At 38.3% G+C, this 20,228-nt stretch overlaps 1 protein-coding gene across 2 annotated transcripts in view; it reads left to right on the top strand.

The window, feature by feature from the left end:
• TAOK3 (TAO kinase 3) overlaps positions 1-20,228 on the top strand; it is a 96,319-nt gene that overhangs the window by 40,014 nt on the left and 36,077 nt on the right. For both annotated transcript variants that reach the window (XM_007455844.1, XM_007455845.1), the window contains 4 exons: positions 1,128-1,221; positions 2,245-2,326; positions 9,054-9,221; positions 11,797-12,003. In XM_007455844.1, the coding sequence (XP_007455906.1) occupies positions 1,128-1,221; positions 2,245-2,326; positions 9,054-9,221; positions 11,797-12,003 (551 nt within the window). The remainder of the gene's footprint in view (positions 1-1,127; positions 1,222-2,244; positions 2,327-9,053; positions 9,222-11,796; positions 12,004-20,228) is intronic.

Consider the following 20,228-nt stretch of genomic DNA (forward strand, 5'->3'; position numbering starts at 1 on the left):
CGGCAGGCGGACTCCCAACCACTGCGCCACCAGGGAAGCCCTGAACTCACCTTTTTAAAAGTGGTTAAGAGGAGAATCTTTACTTTAAAACCAAGGTGCTCTGATGAAACCTGAGATCACATTATGAATTTTAAAGTGATACTATATAAAGAATCCATTAGGATAAACACGGTAGAATGAGATAGTGATTTATCTTCTGTGACATAATAACTAATAAATAGCATAAAATTAACTGTACTCAGAACTAGAACCTTGTTTCTTTCCTTTGGTCAACAAATGGAGCACCTAATATTTGAATAATATCTTATTACATATGCCAGAGAATAAATAAAAGAATAAGAGTGTTAGGGTTATAAGATCTTGCTCTTAGAGCTTATGATTTCTTTTGAGAGAAAAGATTTGTATGTTTATATAAATGCAATAGGAGAGCACATGCCAAGCAGCAGTCTACTAAAAGACAGCAATAGAAATTCCAAACATGAGATCATGGTGGGCTGGGATGGAGTAAATCCTCTACTAAGAAGTATCTCATTCACTGAGTTTCTTCTTAGAAGTGGGTGGACAAGGCCTTGCTTACATTTATCCTCCTTTTCCTACCTCCTTTTTACCCTCTACCCTGACTTGTACTAGTTCATTGGCCTGGGTGTGCCTTCAAATGGTGTTTATTGAATTGAATTACTTTACCTCCCATGTTGTGTTAGTGATGTTTAAGATGTTCCATTCCATAATTATCCTTTTTTTTCATTCTACTTCTCTGCTTTCTGAATATTTTTCAATGAATACATATTTTTTATTTTAACTAAAACACACACACATGAAGATGTTCATACCTATTGTGGGAAAACAAAGTCCAGCCTTTTGAAGATACATGTGAAAAATAAGAAAAATTTTTTTTACTCTCTTGAAGTGGGTTCTGTTAGGAGCTTTTCCAGTGTACTTTAAGATGACCAGCAGCTTCTTCTGAATGGCTATCCTGAGCGACCTTAGAGATTAAAATAAGTGGATTATGTGGCATGAGGATAATAACGAGCTATTGATTTAGGGGCAAAGCTTTGCTCATAGTTCCTTATTTCTCCATCTGCCTGATGCCTTTCAAGAACTGCTTTATCGTGTTTCTTTTCTTTCAGCGGAACGGAAGCCCCCTCTTTTCAACATGAATGCAATGAGTGCCTTATATCACATTGCCCAGAACGACTCCCCCACATTACAGTCTAAGGAATGGTAAGACTGAGCTGTTGCTTTAAATTTCTAAGAGAAATCACCATATGTATTTGGCACTTTCATTAAATTACACTTTAAATATCTGACCTAGAAAGCATTTCATTCCTTCATTGTATGTTGTGATAACTGACACTGATGCTTTATAAGCCTGAACTTTCTACACACACACACACACACACACACACACACACACACACTATATTTCTACCCTCACTATGGCTTCTACTGTGTTCTTAATGTGTGTAGCAATTGAAATTCTACCAGGTACATGCCCTGCTACCTTCCTAACCAGTCTAGTCTCTTAAGTCATGATGGTTTTGTACTGATCACCTCAGTCTTATCACTTCCTAGCAAGGATAAAGTATCCTCTCTGATGTCATTATTTTTCTAGTTGTCATTTTTTTTCTTTACTATATGTGTATTTAAATGTGTTGAGACAGAACATATACTATCTATTCAGAAGATATATTGTTCCTTGCTGAAAATTATGACATTTTGCTAACTATTGGGGTCACAGAGTTATAGAAAAAGGGCAATGTCAAAGAAGAGTAGACAAAATGGAATTTTCAAGAGAGAAAGTGTTTTCATCCAGAAAGCATATTCCTAGGTTCTCTGTCCCTTATGCTTCAAGTTTTACTACCTGGTTATAAGTTGTGAGTAATGGAAGAGTTGCCAATTGGTCATGAAGAATATAGGCTTAAGACTTATGAGAGTTGTTATCTTTGGAGAGAAAAATGTGTATAAAACCGTTGTATATAAATATAGTATTTTTCATTCTATGATATAACGATTTGACCTTGCTTATATGTTGACTAACTTGAAACTGTCCACATTCATTATCCAAAAGAATTAATTTTAGATACCTTAAACTTGAAAATGGTTCCGTTCTCCTGACATTCCAAAGTATTTTAATAAAAAATCTCCTAAAATATAAAAATTTCCCTTGGATGAAAATTATTTAAAGTGATCAGTATGTTCTACAGACCCTGATTTTATTTTCTTTCAATGTATTTGCACACACAGGACAGACTCCTTTAGGAGATTTGTTGATTACTGCTTGCAGAAAATGCCTCAGGAAAGGCCAACATCAGTGGAACTATTACGGGTAATTTTTCAAGTTTATATTTGAGGAGGGGGATTTAAAGTCATGTTGTAGTGGAATATAGTAAATCATTCCCGTGGCAGCTCATCATGACAAACTGGATTAGAACATACTGCCTTGTCATTTATCCAGAGATAGTAGCTAGGCATAGAAGTAGCAAGATATGTGCTATATGTTCCCCACAGAAAGTTTTTCCCCCATCTTTTCCCCTTTTCTTTTTTCTCCCCCTTCTTTTTGCCTTGTGACAAAGATATTTCTCCTTGCTTTGGTCATCATTGTGATGTTCCTGTGACTGATATCTGCATGAACTTTAATGCAATGTTTTCAGGACAGAGACTGCCAGTGATTCGAATACCAACTCTGGGATTTCAGTTAGGTTGTTGTCAAATCATCAGGCAATGAAGATATGTGATAAACATATAAAACAGACATTTTCATAGCATTGCATCACACATGTTAATTGCATTCATCTGATTTAAACATAGCATTTTTGGGCTTCCCTGGTGGCGCAGTGGTTGAGAGTCCGCCTGCCGATGCAGGGGACGCAGGTTCGTGCCCCGATCCGGGAAGATCCCACATGCCGCAGCCACGGCCGCTGAGTCTGCACGTCCGGAGCCTGTGCTCCGCAACAAGAGAGGCCACAACAGTGAGAGGCCCGCGTACCACAAAAAAAAAAAAAACACATAGCATTTTTGAGCATCTCTTTTCATGTAACATTTCATTATAGGCTTTATATACATAGGCAATGTGTTCCATTAATATCAGTGAAGTATGTGGGAGTCTTTTACAATATAAGTATCTTTTATTGGCCACAGAATAGTCCAGGTTACTTTAATCTTTTCTGCGTATGTGTTTTTCAGCACTTTTTTGTTTGTTTCTTTGTTTGTTTTAAGAAAAACTCAGGATTGTATTGCCTAAATTTGTGACGGTTAAAAATGTCAGCTGCCTTTATAATTGCACCTTGGCTAAGTCACAGATTCTTGGTTTACATTTTCTTTTTCTCAGAACTCTTATTCTGTTATTTTCTGGCTTTGAGTGTTCCTGAAGAAATAGGTCTGAAGCTGACTAGTTTTTCTACCCAGAAGTAAGTTTTTTCTTCTTGTGAGTAACAGGCCACAACAATATGGTGACAGAAGCAACAAGGCAATGGACTCTACCTTATTCTCTTTTGGTGTAGAGCTATCACATGTTCTAGACATGGACTACAGACAGCAGAACACCAGAAACACAGATAATATGTTTATTACTTTGAAGTAGACAAAGATTTAAAAAGCAGGACACAAACAGCACTTCCATAAAGAGAAAAAAATTATAAATTTGGGCTATAAATTAAGGAGAAAAAAAAATCCTCAAAGAAGAGATACTACAAGCATTCAAAGATGATATTTTAGGGCAACAGACAACAAAAGGATATAAAAAACAAATGGGCAGAGGTAAAGAAAGAAACGAAAGAGAAAAATTTAAAAATAGATTAAGGGACTTCCCTGGTGGTCCAGTGGTTAAGACTTTGCATTCCCAATGCAGGGTGTCCAGATTTGATCCCTGGTCAGGGAACCAGATCTTGCATGCCACAACTAAGAGCCTGCATGCCACACTAAAAGATCCCACACACGGCAATGAAGATCCCACGTGAGATCCTGCATGCCACCACAAAGACCCAGTGCTGCCAAATAAGTATATTTTTAAATAAATAAATATAGATTAAAATCATACCATAAGCAATGAACTAATATAATAAACCAACCCATTTAGGGTGTTTCCAATGGTAGATAGTCTTAGGGAAATAAAATTAAATGCAAAAGAAAATTTTCAAAAGATGATTATAGAGAACATGACACATGTGGAAGACAGGGGAGATATATATTCCAACCTATTATTCCTAAAGAAGAAAGCAAAACACATGGAACAGAAGATACTTAAAGATATACCTGAAGAAAACTTTTTTGGAAATAAATGTTTGGATCGTTATTTGATTTGATTTACTCTTTATTTGGTGGGCCAAGTCAAGTGAGCCTACCATTTAGTCAACAATGTTTACTGATTGTCTTACTGTGTGCCAGGCACTGTTCTAAGCACTGAAAATCATGTGATCACATGATCACAGTGATACAAAGAAAATGATAGTTCCTGCCCTCCTGGAACTTATATACTAATGAAGGAGTAAGAAAACAAACAAATGATTTGATATAATGTCAGAAAAATAAAGCAAGGACTGGGATAAAGAGTAGAACTTTACAAAGTTCTAAGGAAAAGAAAATGTAAACCAAGGATTTGTGACCCAGCTAAGGTGCTCTTCAATTTATAAAGGCAGCTGATGTTTTCAAGCCTTTTCTTCTCTTAAAAGCTTCTTCTTAATTACTCAGTAGCAAAATCCAGCCAATCTATTGATGAAACAAAGAGCAAGAGAGAAAGAGAAAGGGACGGAGGGAAGAAGGAAGAAAGAGTGAATTAGGAACTGGGGAAACTTGTAAAAGAACTGGTGGTGAACATTAAATTTAAGTTTGCTCTCTGATATTTATTACTTATTTATTTACTATTTATTTATTTAGCATCGTAAAGAGACTACATTCTTCATTTTGGATAGACAGTACACATTTTAGAAGATAAAAAAAATAGTGGAAGGGAGAGAATGAAAAGTAAATCTTCCCCTTCCAGGCCCTTCTCTAGAGTTAGCAACCGGTGTCACTAATTTTGTACATGTCCTTCTAGAGATATTCTACGTATATGGAAGTAAATATTCTTTTTTATTTTTGCACCAGTGGTAGCAAACTATAAACGCTGGATATTTTTTTTAACTTTATAGTGTGTTTTGAGTATTGTTCCATATTACTACATGAAGAACTATCTCATCCTCTTTAATGGCTCCATTATATACTCAAATGGACTGTAGTTTTTATAACCAACTCATTTATGGTGTTTGCAGTCTTTTGCTATGACAAACTGTGCTGGAATGAATATCCTTACACAGGTGTCATTATGTACCTGTATATACAGATATCCAAAGAATAAGTTCTTAGAAGTGGAATTGCTAATCAAAGGGAATGTGGATTTTAAATTTAAATAAATATTGCCGATTTTCCACCAAAGAGGATGCCCCAATTTATGGTCCATTAACAAAGTATGAGTACCAAAACTTTTTGAGCTTCTAGTCAGATCAGTGAAAAACTTTTCTCACTGTCATTTTAGTTTGTGTTTCTCATTGTGGATTAGACTATCTTTCATATGTTGACAAGCCATTTCTATTTCCTTTTCTATGAACTCTCTACAGTCTTTGCCCATTTGTCTGTTGGGTTGTTGGGTTTTTCCCCTTATTAATTTGTAGTAGATCTTGCAAATATTTTCTTCTTATTTCTCTTTTGGTATTCTTTATTATGGGCTTTTTTGGAGAGGTCATGCAGAAATCTGTTATAAGGAATTCAACTTTTTTTTTTCTCCAGTTGGATATCTTGCTGTTCCCAAATACTTTTAAATAATCCATCTTTTTGTCACATTTTCTTCGTGATGTTAAAATGTCACCTTCACATAGGATTAATTTAAATAGAGACCTACAGTAAAATCATTGCTGTGGTCAAAAAGCAGAATGTAAAACTTATAAACATTGACAGTGTAAAAATTGAAAATGTAAAAATAATGTAACTAGAAAAAAGTAGGGGTAAGAAAGAAATGTAAATACTAATTTTCCTGCTTTTCAGGGTAGATGGTCAATAAATTCTTAAACTGAAAGTCTTTTTTAAGTAACTCTTATGTCTTAAAGCTTTTCATAACCTTCCCTTAACTTTAGAGGACCCTTTAGGAACTGGTAACTCTTGGTGAAGAAATTATAACTAATGTTAAGCAATTATCTTACTTCAGACATGTCTAATTCTGTTAAACTCAAATACACCTTAATTTAATAGATTATTCTTTAAATTACCATGTGTAATAAGTTTCTCATGTAAAATTATTTCTGGGTATCCATCATTCTGAGAGAGTGAGAGAGAGAGAGGGAGGGAGAGTGTCTAAAATGTTATTTCATGACTTAATATTTATTTTTGGATGGTGGAATTTTGAGTGATTGACTTTCTTTTATGCATTTCTCTATTACTTAAATGTTCAAAGTAAACATATTTCCAAGAACAAAGAAAGCATTCTTTGAAAATGATCTGAGAACCTTTTAACTGTATGGGTTTAGAGAACAGTGAGGGGGTGGGATTGCAGGCAGAGAGAACGAGAGCGAAGACATGCAGGTGTGAAATGCACGGCACGAGGCAAGAATGATTTAGACGTAGGATGCATTGCGTGGGAAGGAGAATGAGTGACTAGATTGGAACCTAGACATTCAAGCAGGAACCCCCTGTAAAGGGTCAGACTTTACGATGGAGGCAGTGAGATGTTTTTAAGACATTGAGTGTATCAGTTTTAAAATACTTAAACAAGTAAGGGTTTAATTACCTCACGCAATAAGAAGTCCAGGACATTGGGAAAGCAGTCCAGTGATGTAAGCAGCTCAACAGCTCCTCCTGTCTCCCTACTTTACCATCCTTAGTATGTGGCTTTTGTCTTCTTGGTCATAAAATGGCCCCCCATCTCCAGGACTCAGTTTTATTCCTGGCGAGAGAAAGGCAGGGCACAGAGCAAAACAAACGCCTTCTTTTCTTGTGTCTTGCTTTTTATTCTGGAAAACAAAGCCTTCCTCTGGAGCTTCTGCCTATATCTCATTGGCCAGAACTATTGGTCATGCTATTAACTGCAAAGAAGGGTGGAGTCCAACTCTTTTACTTTCTACTGCTTGCAAGAAAGGAAGGTGAGGAAAAGAGGTTGGAATGGAGGATAAATGGACCACAGTGTCTGTCACAACAAATGATATGGTCAAATAAGTGGTAGAACACCTGAAAACAAACCCCCAGATAAAGAAACCTGGGTTGCAGCTCTAGCTCTTCCACTGTTTAGCTGTGTAAATCACTTAACCTCTCTGGGCCTAAATTTCCTCACCTTGGAAATAAAAGAATTTCTAAGAGCTATTCCTGCTCTAAAATTCAGTATCCTAGGTTATAGCTTGAAGTTTACTAAAAACTGATTTGCTCTTATCTAATTGCAAGCACTGGAGTAGCAAAATAATTTATTTTCTCCCTTTCGTTCTCCTCTTGAAATATGCAGGCTACACTTCCTTCTGGGAATGGTGTTTCATTTTCAGAAAGGACTCTGCATAGGAGGAGATATTTTATAAAAACGGGAGCAAAAGCCACAATTCCCCGGACAGCAAAGTCAGGGTGAAGAACCACAAGACATACAGATTTTTTTCTCACAGTGGTCCTGCTCCTCTTATATCTGTTTAACTTATAAAGAAATTAAATCTATTCCATCATCTAAGGCTACCACATTCCATCTCATTTTCCCAATATCTTCAAATTATAATTTCACATAAGTGAATTTTCCACATAACTGAAACTTTTCCTTTAAAAAACAAAATTCCCTCCTCCTACTTTTGATCATTTTCTGTGGTAATCTTGTGAAAATATATGATATGCTTCTCTGCCTTCTTGAAGAAAGCGTAATGAATATAATTTCATTTCTTGATGGCTCAGAAACAATAGCATTTCGCGAAGTCTTGTAGTATAAAAGGACCGTATGAAGAGCGTTTGCCCCTTTGCAAACTAGCCCACAGACCTTGGTTCATTCTTATTCAGTTGGTTGGTTGGTGTGTTAATCATGGACTTGCCCTCTCTCTATTGTCGGGCAGTCAGAGAACTTTCAAAGGACTCTTCTTTCGGCAATAAGTAACCCTCTAACAGTTCTCAGTCCTTTATTCTCCCACTTTTGTTCCCTCTTTCTGAATGCTGCAGACTGAGAAACCAGGAAACCAGAATATATCTTAGAGATCGTTGATAATATTGAAAGTGAAGCCCATTCATACCAAGAAACACTGAAGGACTTTGGGGCAGATATTTTTACTTCTCGGTAACCCTTTTCCCTTACTTCTGGTTATACAGCTCTGTAAAGAGAAGATAAAGTTGCCAGAATTCTGACTTCTGGATATATGGAATAGCTGCCATATTTTCAAGCATACACTATATATGACCACAGAAATAGGAAACAAAATACATACAAGTCTGTTTTTTGGGGTTTATTTTGCGGTACGCGGGCCTCTCACTGTTGTGGCTTCTCCCATTGCGGAGCACAGGCTCCGGACGCGCAGGCTCAGCAGCCATGGCTCACGGGCCCAGCCGCTCCACGGCATGTGGGATCTTCCCGGATCGGGGCACGAACCCGTGTCCCCTGCACCGGCAGGCGGACTCTCAACCACTGCGCCACCAGGGAAGCCCCACAAGTCTGTTTTTAAAAGGGTAGCATAGGGTGGGGAAGAGGATTGAGACAGATTATAACAAGAATATTCTATACTCTGCATTCTTTTGATTATTATGTAGTTTCAGATTTGAAAGTCACAAGCTCTCAGCTACTATTTAAAGTTCTAGTCATTGTTACTACTTGTATGGTAAAGTAAACCTCAAGAATTCTCGAGTAAATTCTAGGACAAGTCCACAAAATGGGGCTTGAGGAAGAAGAGAAAAGCATAGTTATTGCTCTATTAGATTTATAAAGATGACAGGCTACATGAAATGAAAATCATATCTTGTTATTTCTTTAAAATCCACAGAGATGTTTTATGTCTATTTACTTTTATATCTAAATCTAGCACCTAAAAATATGTCTCCTCATTATCAGTTTCTGTTTTTTCTCCTCCCTCAATTAGCATGACTTTGTTCGAAGAGACCGGCCACTACGTGTCCTAATTGACCTCATACAGAGGACAAAAGATGCTGTTCGTGAGCTAGATAACCTACAGTACCGGAAAATGAAAAAAATCCTTTTCCAAGAGACACGAAATGGACCCTTGAATGAGTCACAGGAAGATGAAGAAGTAGGTTGAGTTTATTTTAACAGGCACTTATAGAATGCCTACTATGTGAAAGTGTTCTGGACCAGCGCGCTATGAAAAACACTTTGGGGAATAACAATGTAATTGATGTTCTCTGCCTTAAGAGACATGCAGAGTTGCAGAAGAGACATTCATAAAATAACTCTTATATAAGGCAAAATATGAAAAATGCTGTAGAGGGAGAGCACACGGCAGGGGCCATAGTGGGGAGAGAAAAAGTCATCAGCTGGTGGGGATTAGTGAAGAGGTGGGCCGTTTCTGACAGGCAGGCCTAGGGCATTTTAGACTCAGGGAAGTGCGGTGCTTTAGGAAGATTATCCTGGCATCAGAGTGTAAGATGGATTTGAATAGGTAACATTCTGGATAATAATCCATGCAAGAGGTGGTAAGGGTAGTGTCTATGGGAATCAGGGGAAAAGGAACACTTAAGAAACACTGTAGAGGTAGATTTGATAATCCAGTGCTTCTCATTGACAGTGACAGATGAGGAGGAATTTACGGTGACTCTGAGCATTTGAGCCTAGGTGACTAGAGTATGTCAATACCAAGAACAGAGAAAAAGGACAGAGGAGAAAGAGGAGGTTAAGCATGATTTCAGTTTGATGCCTACTGAGTCTTAACTTCCTGGCATCATATGCTACTGACACAGTGTACAGATGGAGGTTTTAAAGAAAGATGACTTTCTGGTTTCTCATTGAAATAACTTAAGAAGGATTGGTCGAAGGGAAGGGTAATGACAATTGGGACACCTGAACGGAGATATCTAGCATTTGGTTGGGAAATACAGATCCAGAACATAAGAAAGAGGTCTGGGTAAAGGATAGTTGGACAGAGGTCAAGGACATTAAAATGATGATGAATCAAGTTGCTGAATGTAGTATGAGACGAGGGTCCATGCCACATAAGAGGGAGACCTGGTTGATAAAGGCATCACAGATGTTACGAGTGTACACAGCTTCAAGGAGGGAGCAGCCAATACCATCAGATGCCACAGAGCAGTCAAATTACATAAGGACCAAAAACGGTGTTAACTGGGTTTTACAAGTAGGGCCTTCTTGATGACCTTAGTGAAAGTAGTTTTACAGGAATAGTTAGGATAAATAGTAGATTACCATGGGTTGTAGAATAAATGGGAAGTGAGAAGACAGAGATAGCGAAAGTTGGTTATTTTAAGATTCGTAAATTTGGCCAAGAAGGAAAAGTGACAAAGGGCAGTAGGTAGAAAGGTATATACATATAGGGCAGCCCTCTTCATATTTATATGCAGAAGGAAAGGAGCCAGGACAGAGGCATTGGAGATAGAGGAATGATGCAGTTAAAGAAGTAGGATCTCAGGAAGTGCATAACAGTAAGAGCATTAGTGCAGGGATTAGCCTTGAACAAAAGAAAGGACTCCTCTTCCTCTAAAAATAGATTTAAAAATAGGAAAAGAATGAAGAATGAATTTTAGTTTAGCTTTCTAATATAAAAGACAATAAAATTATTTTATCAATAATTATAAAAATGAAATTAAGATAGCTGAATTGGAATATAAAGTCTCTTGATTGTATGTATACAAATGAGCCCTTTTAATTGGGAAAATAAGTCTATTAAAAATATAATGTATTATCTATCATTTTAAATTACCCAAATTACCTTTGTCAGTGATTCCTTATATTACCATGGCTAAGTAACAATTCATTAAAGTTATGTATGTACAGCATGGTTCTTTGAAAATAGGGGTTTTTTGGAGCTAAGTTTCTTTAATTATATTATTTAATCTTGTATCGAAAGATATCCCACTGTGATGGATAAATTATATGTTCTGATTATTTTATCACTTCTCAAATAGTAGTCTTTGGATGAGTAGTGATGAATACCAGTATTACTTGACAGATATATTTAATAAGATTACAGAGGCAAGCATGATAGAATTGCCTGAGGGAGGCAGAATTTAATTACCTGTCCAGGACAGTAGAATTAATATCCCTGCTTAGATATGAAGTTACTCAGTAATGACTTGCAAAGGACCATATTGTTTGTCAAATCTCTGAAAGCTCTCTTCACTCGCTTTGAGTTTCAAGTGACGACTGCCGTGTTTGTAGATATCCTAGAGGTCCCCTGTTCAGTAGCCTGCGGTCTTTCCCTAGATATCCTAGAGGTCCCCTGTTCAGTAGCCTGCGGACTTTCCCTAGCACCCTGATGTTCCTGAAGGTCTCTCAGAAACCTGGCCTGGTTCTGATTACCGAATAGCAATACAATAATATGATAGTCGCACATCAGAGGAAAAGTCGCATATGACAGAGTCGCATATGACAGAGGAAAGCCCTGGCATAGCAGCATTTGGAGCCTTATGACCCATGCCCAGAATAGCCCCTGTGGAAGGCATAGAAGTGAATTGAAGGTGTCAGAAAATGGTAGGGGAGTAGTGGAGCCACTACATTAAAAGTTTATCCTTGCAGATTTGGCAGAAAAGCAACCTGGCACTGCAAAATTGAGTGTACTTAATAGCTTAGTCAATGGATTGGTACTTTATCTCCAGTCATTTTTTTTTAACCCAAGTGCCCCATTTTTATAGGACAGCGAACATGGAACCAGCCTGAGCAGGGAATTGGACAGCCTGGGCAGCAACCATTCCATCCCAAGCATGTCTGTGAGCACAGGCAGCCAGAGCAGCAGTGTGAACAGCATGCAGGAGGTCATGGATGATAGCAGCTCGGAGCTTGTCATGATGCATGATGATGAAAGCCCAGTAAATTCCAGTTCCTCTGTTGTGCACAGGAAGGTAAGTTTCATGGTCCCCTTCACAGCACTAGGCTTTGCCAATCATAATGAAGCCAGATCAGGTCACTTAGCAACCAGATATTTTAGTTCCCCTTTCACAACTGAAATGTGGGACTCAACCTAGCACATGATAGTTCTTTTATGGTAAAAAGATAATGTAGGACTAGGCAAGCTGTATCTGTGCCTATTTCTTTTATTATTATTTATTTATTTATTGGCTGCGTTGGGTCTTCGTTGCTGTGCATGGGCTTTCTCTAGTTGTGGCGAGTGGGGCTACTCTTTGTTGCAGTGCATGGGCTTCTCATTGTGGTAGCTTCTCTTTGTTGCACAGCATGGGCTCTACTCACACGGGCTCAGTAGTTGTGGCCAACGAGCTCTAGAGCGCAGGCTCAGTAGTTGTGGCACATGGGCTTAGTTGCTCCATGGCATGTGGGATCTTCCCCAACCAGGGCTCGAACCCTTGTCCCCTGCACTGGCAGGTGGAGTTTTAACCACTGCGCCACAAGGGAAGTCCCTATGTACTTATTTTAATAAGTATCAGTGATCACAGTCTAATTCCAGTAGGTGAGCAAGTTTAAGAATTTTTTTCACTATTAAGTGTGCATTTTTCTTGGAAGAAGAAGGAAATTGAACAGGTAAGGATGAAAGGCATGAGAAAACATATTGGTGCCCAGTCATGAATAGTGGAGGGATTACATTTATTTTCTGAACTGATTAACTTATTCATTTATTCAACAAACATTGGTGGGGATCTTTATTATCTGCTAGGAACTATGGTAGGCCCTGTGGATACAGACAAAACAGACATGATGCCTTCATGGAGCTTATTATCTGTGGGGGAGAGTAAGCAAATAATCACACAAGTAACTTTATCATGTAATTATAAAACTTGTTCTGGGTAAAAGGAGGACTTAATCTAGCAGGGAGTAGGGGAAAGTCTCCCCAGTAAAGTGACATTTAAGCTAAAACTTCAGAAACAAATAGAAGTTAGCTACCTTGGGGTGAAAGATTGGGGTGAGTCAGGAAGCAGCATGTACAGAGGCCCTGTGACAAAAGGAACTTTGTATGTTCAAGGACGAAGGGAAGGATCTGAGAGATTAGAGTTTGGTGAACTACATAGAAAGTGAATTGAGACCAGAGAGACAGCAAGGACCCAGATTATTAGAAAACCATAAAAGCATTTTGAGGAAAGGAGTGATAGCATGCAGATGCGGAAATCTGCTAAGAGTTCAGCATTGTCAGCTGTCCTTCTTTGAACTTGGGCAAGTGGTCATGTATTTGAAAGGTTGAAAAGAAGGTTTTGCTGGGCTCTCTTTTTGGAAGGAGCTATCATGGATGCTGATAGAGATCGACTTTTTCCTTTCCGTTACCTCTGGGGCTCCGTGGGGATAGAGAGCAAAAGAGGAATTCTGTTGGATCTTTTTACTCCAGGACCTCTCAAATGAGCACCCAAAATTAGAAGAGAGACTCTACTGGCATAATCAACAAGAAAAAAGACTCTGGTCTTGAACTCATTGGGGGTTTTAATTTTCATTTTTACATGCCAGTATAGAGCTTTCTTGTAATAATATGGGCCTTTCAATACTTTTTTCTCCTTGGTGTAATCAAGGTTAAGAAAACCAGATGTTAATTTATAGTCTGAAATATCAACTGAGTAAAAGGGAAACCCACAGAATGGGAGAAAATATTTGCAAATCATCTATCTTATAAAGGATTAATATCCAGCATATAGAGAGAACTCCTAAAACTCAACAACAGCGAAAAAACAACCTGAATCAAAAATGAGAAAAGAGGCTTCCCTGGTGGCACAGTGGTTAAGAGTCTGCCTGCAGATGCAGGGGACACAGGTTCATGCCCCGGTCCGGGAAGATCCCACATGCCACAGAGCGGCTAGGCCCGTGAGCCATGGCCGCTGAGCCTGCGTGTCCAGAGCCTGTGCTCCGCAACGGGAGAGGCCACAACAGTGAGAGGCCCGCTTACCACAAAAAAACAGATGGCTTCACAGGCGAATTCTATCAAACATTTAGAGAAGAGCTAACACCTATTCTTCTCAAACTCTTCCAAAATATAGCAGAGGGAGGAACACTCCCAAACTCATTCTACGAGGCCACCATCACCTTGATACCAAAACCAGACAAGGATGTCACAAAGAAAGAAAACTACAGGCCAATATCACTGATGAACATAGATGCAAAAATCCTCAACAAAATACTAGCAAACAGAATCCAACAGCACATTAAAAGGATCATACACCATGATCAAGTGGGGTTTATTCCAGGAATGCAAGGATTCTTCAATATACGCAAATCTATCAATGTGATTAACCATATTAACAAATTGAAGGAGAAAAACCATATGATCATCTCAATAGATGCAGAGAAAGCTTTTGACAAAATTCAACACCCATTTATGATAAAAACCCTGCAGAAAGTAGGTGTAGAGGGAACTTTCCTCAATATAATAAAGGCCGTATATGACAAGCCCACAGCCAACATCATCCTCAATGGCGAAAAACTGAAAGCATTTCCACTAAGGTCAGGAACAAGACAAGGTTGCCCACTCTCACCACTCTTATTCAACATAGTTTTGGAAGTTTTAGCCACAGCAATCAGAGAAGAAAAGGAAATAAAAGGAATCCAAATCGGAAAAGAAGAAGTAAAGCTGTCACTGTTTGCAGATGACATGATACTATACATAGAGAATCCTAAAGATGCTACCAGAAAACTACTAGAGCTAATCAATGAATTTGGTAAAGTAGCAGGATACAAAATTAATGCACAGAAATCTCTGGCATTCCTATATACTAATGATGAAAAATCTGAAAGTGAAATCAAGAAAACACTCCCATTTACCATTGCAACAAAAAGAATAAAATATCTAGGAATAAACCTACCTAAGGAGACAAAAGACCTGTATGCAGAAAATTATAAGACACTGATGAAAGAAATTAAAGATGATACAAACAGATGGAGAGATATACCATGTTCTTGGATTGGAAGAATCAACATTGTGAAAATGACTCTACTTCCCAAAGCAATCTATAGATTCAATGCAATCCCTATCAAACTACCACTGGCATTTTTCACAGAACTAGAACAAAAAATTTCACAATTTGTATGGAAACACAAAAGACCCCGAATAGCCAAAGCAATCTTGAGAACAAAAAATGGAGCTGGAGGAATCAGGCTGCCTGACTTCAGACTATACTACAAAGCTACAGTAATCAAGACAGTATGGTACTGGCACAAAAACAGAAAGATAGATCAATGGAATAGGATAGAAAGCCCAGAGATAAACCCATGCACATATGGTCACCTTATCTTTGATAAAGGTGGCAGGAATATACAGTGGAGAAAGGACAGCCTCTTCAATAAGTGGTGCTGGGAAAATTGGATAGGTACATGTAAAAGTATGAGATTAGATCACTCCCTAACACCATACACAAAAATAAGCTCAAAATGGATTAAAGACCTAAATGTAAGGCCAGAAACTATCAAACTCTTAGAGGAAAACATAGGCAGAACACTCTATGACATAAATCACAGCAAGATCCTTCTTGACCCATCTCCTAGAGTAATGGAGATAAAAACAAAAATAAACAAATGGGACCTAATGAAACTTCAAAGCTTTTGCACAGCAAAGGAAACCATAAACAAGACCAAAAGACAGCCCTCAGAATGGGAGAAAATATTTGCAAATGAATCAACTGACAAAGGATTAATCTCTAAAATTTACAGGCAGCTCATGCAGCTCAATAACAAAAAAATAAACAACCCAATCCAAAAATGGGCAGAAGACCTAAATAGACATTTCTCCAAAGAAGATATACAGACTGCCAACAAACACATGAAAGAATGCTCAACATCATTAATCATTAGAGAAATGCAAATCAAAACTACAATGAGATATCATCTCACACCAGTCAGAATGGCCATCATCAAAAAATCTAGAAACAATAAATGCTGGAGAGGGTGTGGAGAAAAGGGAACACTCTTGCACTGCTGGTGGGAATGTGAATTGGTTCAGCCACTATGGAGAACAGTATGGAGGTTCCTTAAAAAACTACAAATAGAACTACCATATGACCCAGCAATCCCACTACTGGGCATATACCCTGAGAAAACCATAATTCAAAAAGAGTCATGTACCAAAATGTTCATTGCAGCTCTATTTACAATAGCCCGGAGATGGAAACAACCTAAGTGTCCATCATCGGATGAATGGATAAAGAAGATGTGGCACATATATACAATGGAATATTACTCAGCCATAAAAAGAAACGAAATTGAGCTATTTGTAATGAGGTGGATAGACCTGGAGTCTGTCATACAGAGTGAAGTAAGTCAGAAAGAGAAAGACAAATACCATATGCTAACACATATATATGGAATTTAAGAAAAAAAAATGTCATGAAGAACCTAGGGGTAAGACAGGAATAAAGACACAGACCTACTAGAGAATGGACTTGAGGATATGGGGAGGGGGAAGGGTAAGCTGTGACAAAGCGAGAAAGAGGCATGGACATATATACACTACCAAACATAAAATAGCTAGCTAGTGGGAAGCAGCCGCATAGCACAGAGAGATCAGCTCAGTGCTTTGTGACCACCTAGAGGGGTGGGATAGGGAGGGTGAGAAGGAGGGAGACACAAGAGGGAAGAGACATAGGGATATATGTATGCGTATAACTCATTCACTTTGTTATAAAGCAGAAACTAACACATACACACACACACACACACACACACAAAAAGAAATTTTCTGTTTTAATGAAAAAAAATTATATTATCTTTAAACACAATAGAAGTCAATTATTCAGAAGTTTCATTATTTGTTGGTTTACTTGAATTCCTAAAAGTTTTCCACTTGGGAACATAAATAAAGTAGGATCTTAAATTCTCAATAGAAGGTTTTATATAGTAGACTATAGGAATGAGGAAACTAGTTTAAAGTTCTGTCTGCCACTGTTAGTTTTATTTTACTTTGGACAAGTCACAGACCTCTCTGGGCCTAATTTTCTCCATCTGTAAAATAAGGAGTTGTTCTGTATGATTTCCAAAGTCGCTTCCAGCTCTGAAATTTTGTGCTCAGGAGCAAGCTTCATCCATGCCTCACTCAGGACAAGGTGTACTTTTATCTCCTACATTATGTATTTGGATTCCACTTAATATTTCACTTGAAAAGGCTTTTTTTCCCTAAAAGCCAGTGCCCGGATCAGTCCCTTCTCCATGTAGATGTGATGGTAGCTACACTGTATTACGTGTAGGTATGGGTAACGTGTTGCCTGTGGGATTCTCCAGGAAGCAGAGCTGAGATGGTTTAGCACAGCAGGATCTTGTTTTGTTTTGTTTTGTTTTAATTAGGAAGTCCCTTTGGGGTCAACACCTGTGGGAGGGAAGAGAAAGAAGCAGCACTGGGCAGAGGGCAAAGTTGAACCGAGATGCATTCCAATGGCAGCCTCAGCCAACCCCTCCAGGGAACTTTGGAGCTAAAATGGCCCTTCAGAGTTGTCCAAACTGGGCCAGAGTGGCCAGGGCTAGATCAGTCATTGCATATGCGGAACCTGGGAAGGGTGCAGACTTGGATAAGGCTGCTCTCTCTGCAGCCTGTAGGAGAACTGACAGCTGAAGACGATTGCTGACAACTCCTTCCTTTAAAGGGGGATCTGGGTGGTGCATTTCTGGGTCTGTTGTAATTTGTGACCACAAAGAAAAAAAAAAAAAAAAAAGAAATCAGTACTGTTTTATGAAACATTTTCCAGTTTTGTATTTCTAGAATCTTAGAAAAGCCTATACATCACTAAATTATCATTTTATAAACAATGTTCTACCCATTATCTCATTATCCTATTTTATTTTCTTTTTAATACTTGTCACTATCTAAAATTATATTATGTACTAATTTATCTATTATTTCATGAGTAGAGTGTAAATTTCATCATGGCTAAAACTATACTTACCTTGTCCTGCACTGTATCTCAACACCTAGAACAGTGCCTGGCACAGCATAGGCTATAAAATGAATAAGTAAATAACTATGGAATGAATGAGGAACAGACAAAAAGTACATAGTGAATGAACTAAATACCAGATACTAAATACCATCCTGTTTTGGTTCACTGAACATAATAGATTAAAATGGTTAAATAATATTAAATATCTTTATGGTTTGAAAGATTAAATAGATTTTCTCCAATAATAGTACTCTAGACAATAAGAACATGCTTAATAAATATCAAAATATAAGAATAAGAGTGGAGAATTTTTTCCCCCACCCTTGACTGTTACAATAAAGACTGCAGACATATCCTAAATTAGTTAAATCATATATATGACCAGATGACCATTTTATATAGGAAGTAAACTTACTTTTAAAGGCCATGTGTAACTGGTAAGGGCATGGTTTGCAATTAACTGTTCTATCACAGATCAAATCCAAAAAATATAAAGTGGGACACTGAAAATTTTCCTTTAACATCAGGATTTCAGGTTACTTCTCTACAATCTTTGCCTCTACTCTGGTCTTTCCCAGGGCCTGAAGGGATCCTAATCTAATCTTCCCTTTGAGCAAGAATGATTTGATAAGTCTAAAGGTATATTCTGGCCAAAATAAGCTTGAAGCACTCATTTCTTTTCCCCTTGCTAGTGTTGCCACACTGCTTTTTCCAATAGCAAGAATATCACCTCATCTCTAGACTGTTAGCTCCTCGAGGACATCTCTCTTCACGTACCACCTAGATGGGTGTCTGTCACATAGTAAGCACTCAATAAGATGTTTTGTGAACTAAAATGAAGATGAACTTTTATAAGACGCAACTCTACACCTCAGTTCTTGATTATTCACAAATGAGTCCAGGGCAAACTCTTAATCCAGATTAGTTTTTTTTGCTGTAGCCTAGGCTGCCTCTGAGCCTCCACCCTACACCTTAAAACCATTGGGTGTACAGCAGTAGCACACAGATTTTAATATCGTCCTAAGCAACAAAGTCTATTTTTTTTAATTTGTCAATTAAAAGGTATACTTTTATTTTGTTTAAGTCTAAAATCAATTACTGTTGCTTGCTGCTGCCTTCTATTAATATAGATTACGAGACTTTAATATATTAAAACTCTTTGTTTATTAATCAATTTGTGTATGCCAAATGAACTCTAGTCATCATGGCCCTCTTTTAGAGATTATTTTTTAAAAAATCATTCTCTTCTAACTCCTAAAGCTTTACTTGACCCTTCCTATTAGTCACTGTTAGTGGGGTTTTCTTTTCCCCCTTCTTTAAAAATAGAACAACTTTCTCCATTTTCATGGGAGGGAAAAAAGAGAAATGTCCTTGAGGGGATAGGATGTTCTAGTTTAATTTTCACTTGCTTCAGTGGCCTTTCCTGTTATTTTTGCTGAAGAGAGGGGCGGGTTCTTTGACTCTTCAACTCACATTTGGCAGAGTAAAAGTAAATTAACATATGAAGGCAGTGTTTCTTAAACAGAGCACTCATACAAAACACCTCTGTATAGTAACATCTTTATCCTCAGCGTTCTGCTAGTCATTTTCTCTCCCCAATAGCTGTCCTTCCAAGTGAAGATATCCTTTTCCATCTTCTCGCCTTCCTCTGGCTCCAGCTTTTGATAGCTGTACCTGCTTAGGCAATCATTTAATCATTTTGAACAGAATGAAAGAGATGGTGGGTTTGCTGATCCCTTCTCCACAGCGTGAAAAGTATGGGAATCTATAAAAAGACGTCTCGTCACCAGAAAAAAAGCCATTTTTAGACCTGCTTCCCCCCCACCCGCCCCGCCCCGCCATGTAAAGGTGTGCTTGTGGGTGTGTCACTGTTTTGCAACTTCCTTAGAGTACAGAGTGGCAGGTTTTTATGAAATACAAATTTGAATTCTGTTAAACAATAACAAAGAAAATGTCATTTTTCCAGAATCTCCTCAGACCTATATTCTTGAGCTTATTTATTCAGCAAACATTTTTTTTGAATGCCCACAAAGTATCAATCACTATGCTAGGTGCTGGGAAGACAGATTTTTCAAACCACATTTACTCTGCCTTCAAAAAGCTCACAGTCTCAGGGGCTTCCCCGGTGGCGCAGTGGTTGAGAGTCCGCCTGCCGATGCAGGGGACACGGGTTCGTGCCCCGGTCCGGGAAGATCCCACATGCTGCGGAGCGACTGGGCCCGTGAGCCGTGGCCGCTGAGCCTGCGCGTCCGGAGCCTGTGCTCCGCAATGGG

The sequence above is a fragment of the Lipotes vexillifer genome, unplaced genomic scaffold (genome assembly GCF_000442215.2).
Source record: "Lipotes vexillifer unplaced genomic scaffold, Lipotes_vexillifer_v1.1 scaffold970, whole genome shotgun sequence".
NCBI classification, from domain to species: Eukaryota; Metazoa; Chordata; class Mammalia; order Artiodactyla; family Lipotidae; genus Lipotes; species Lipotes vexillifer.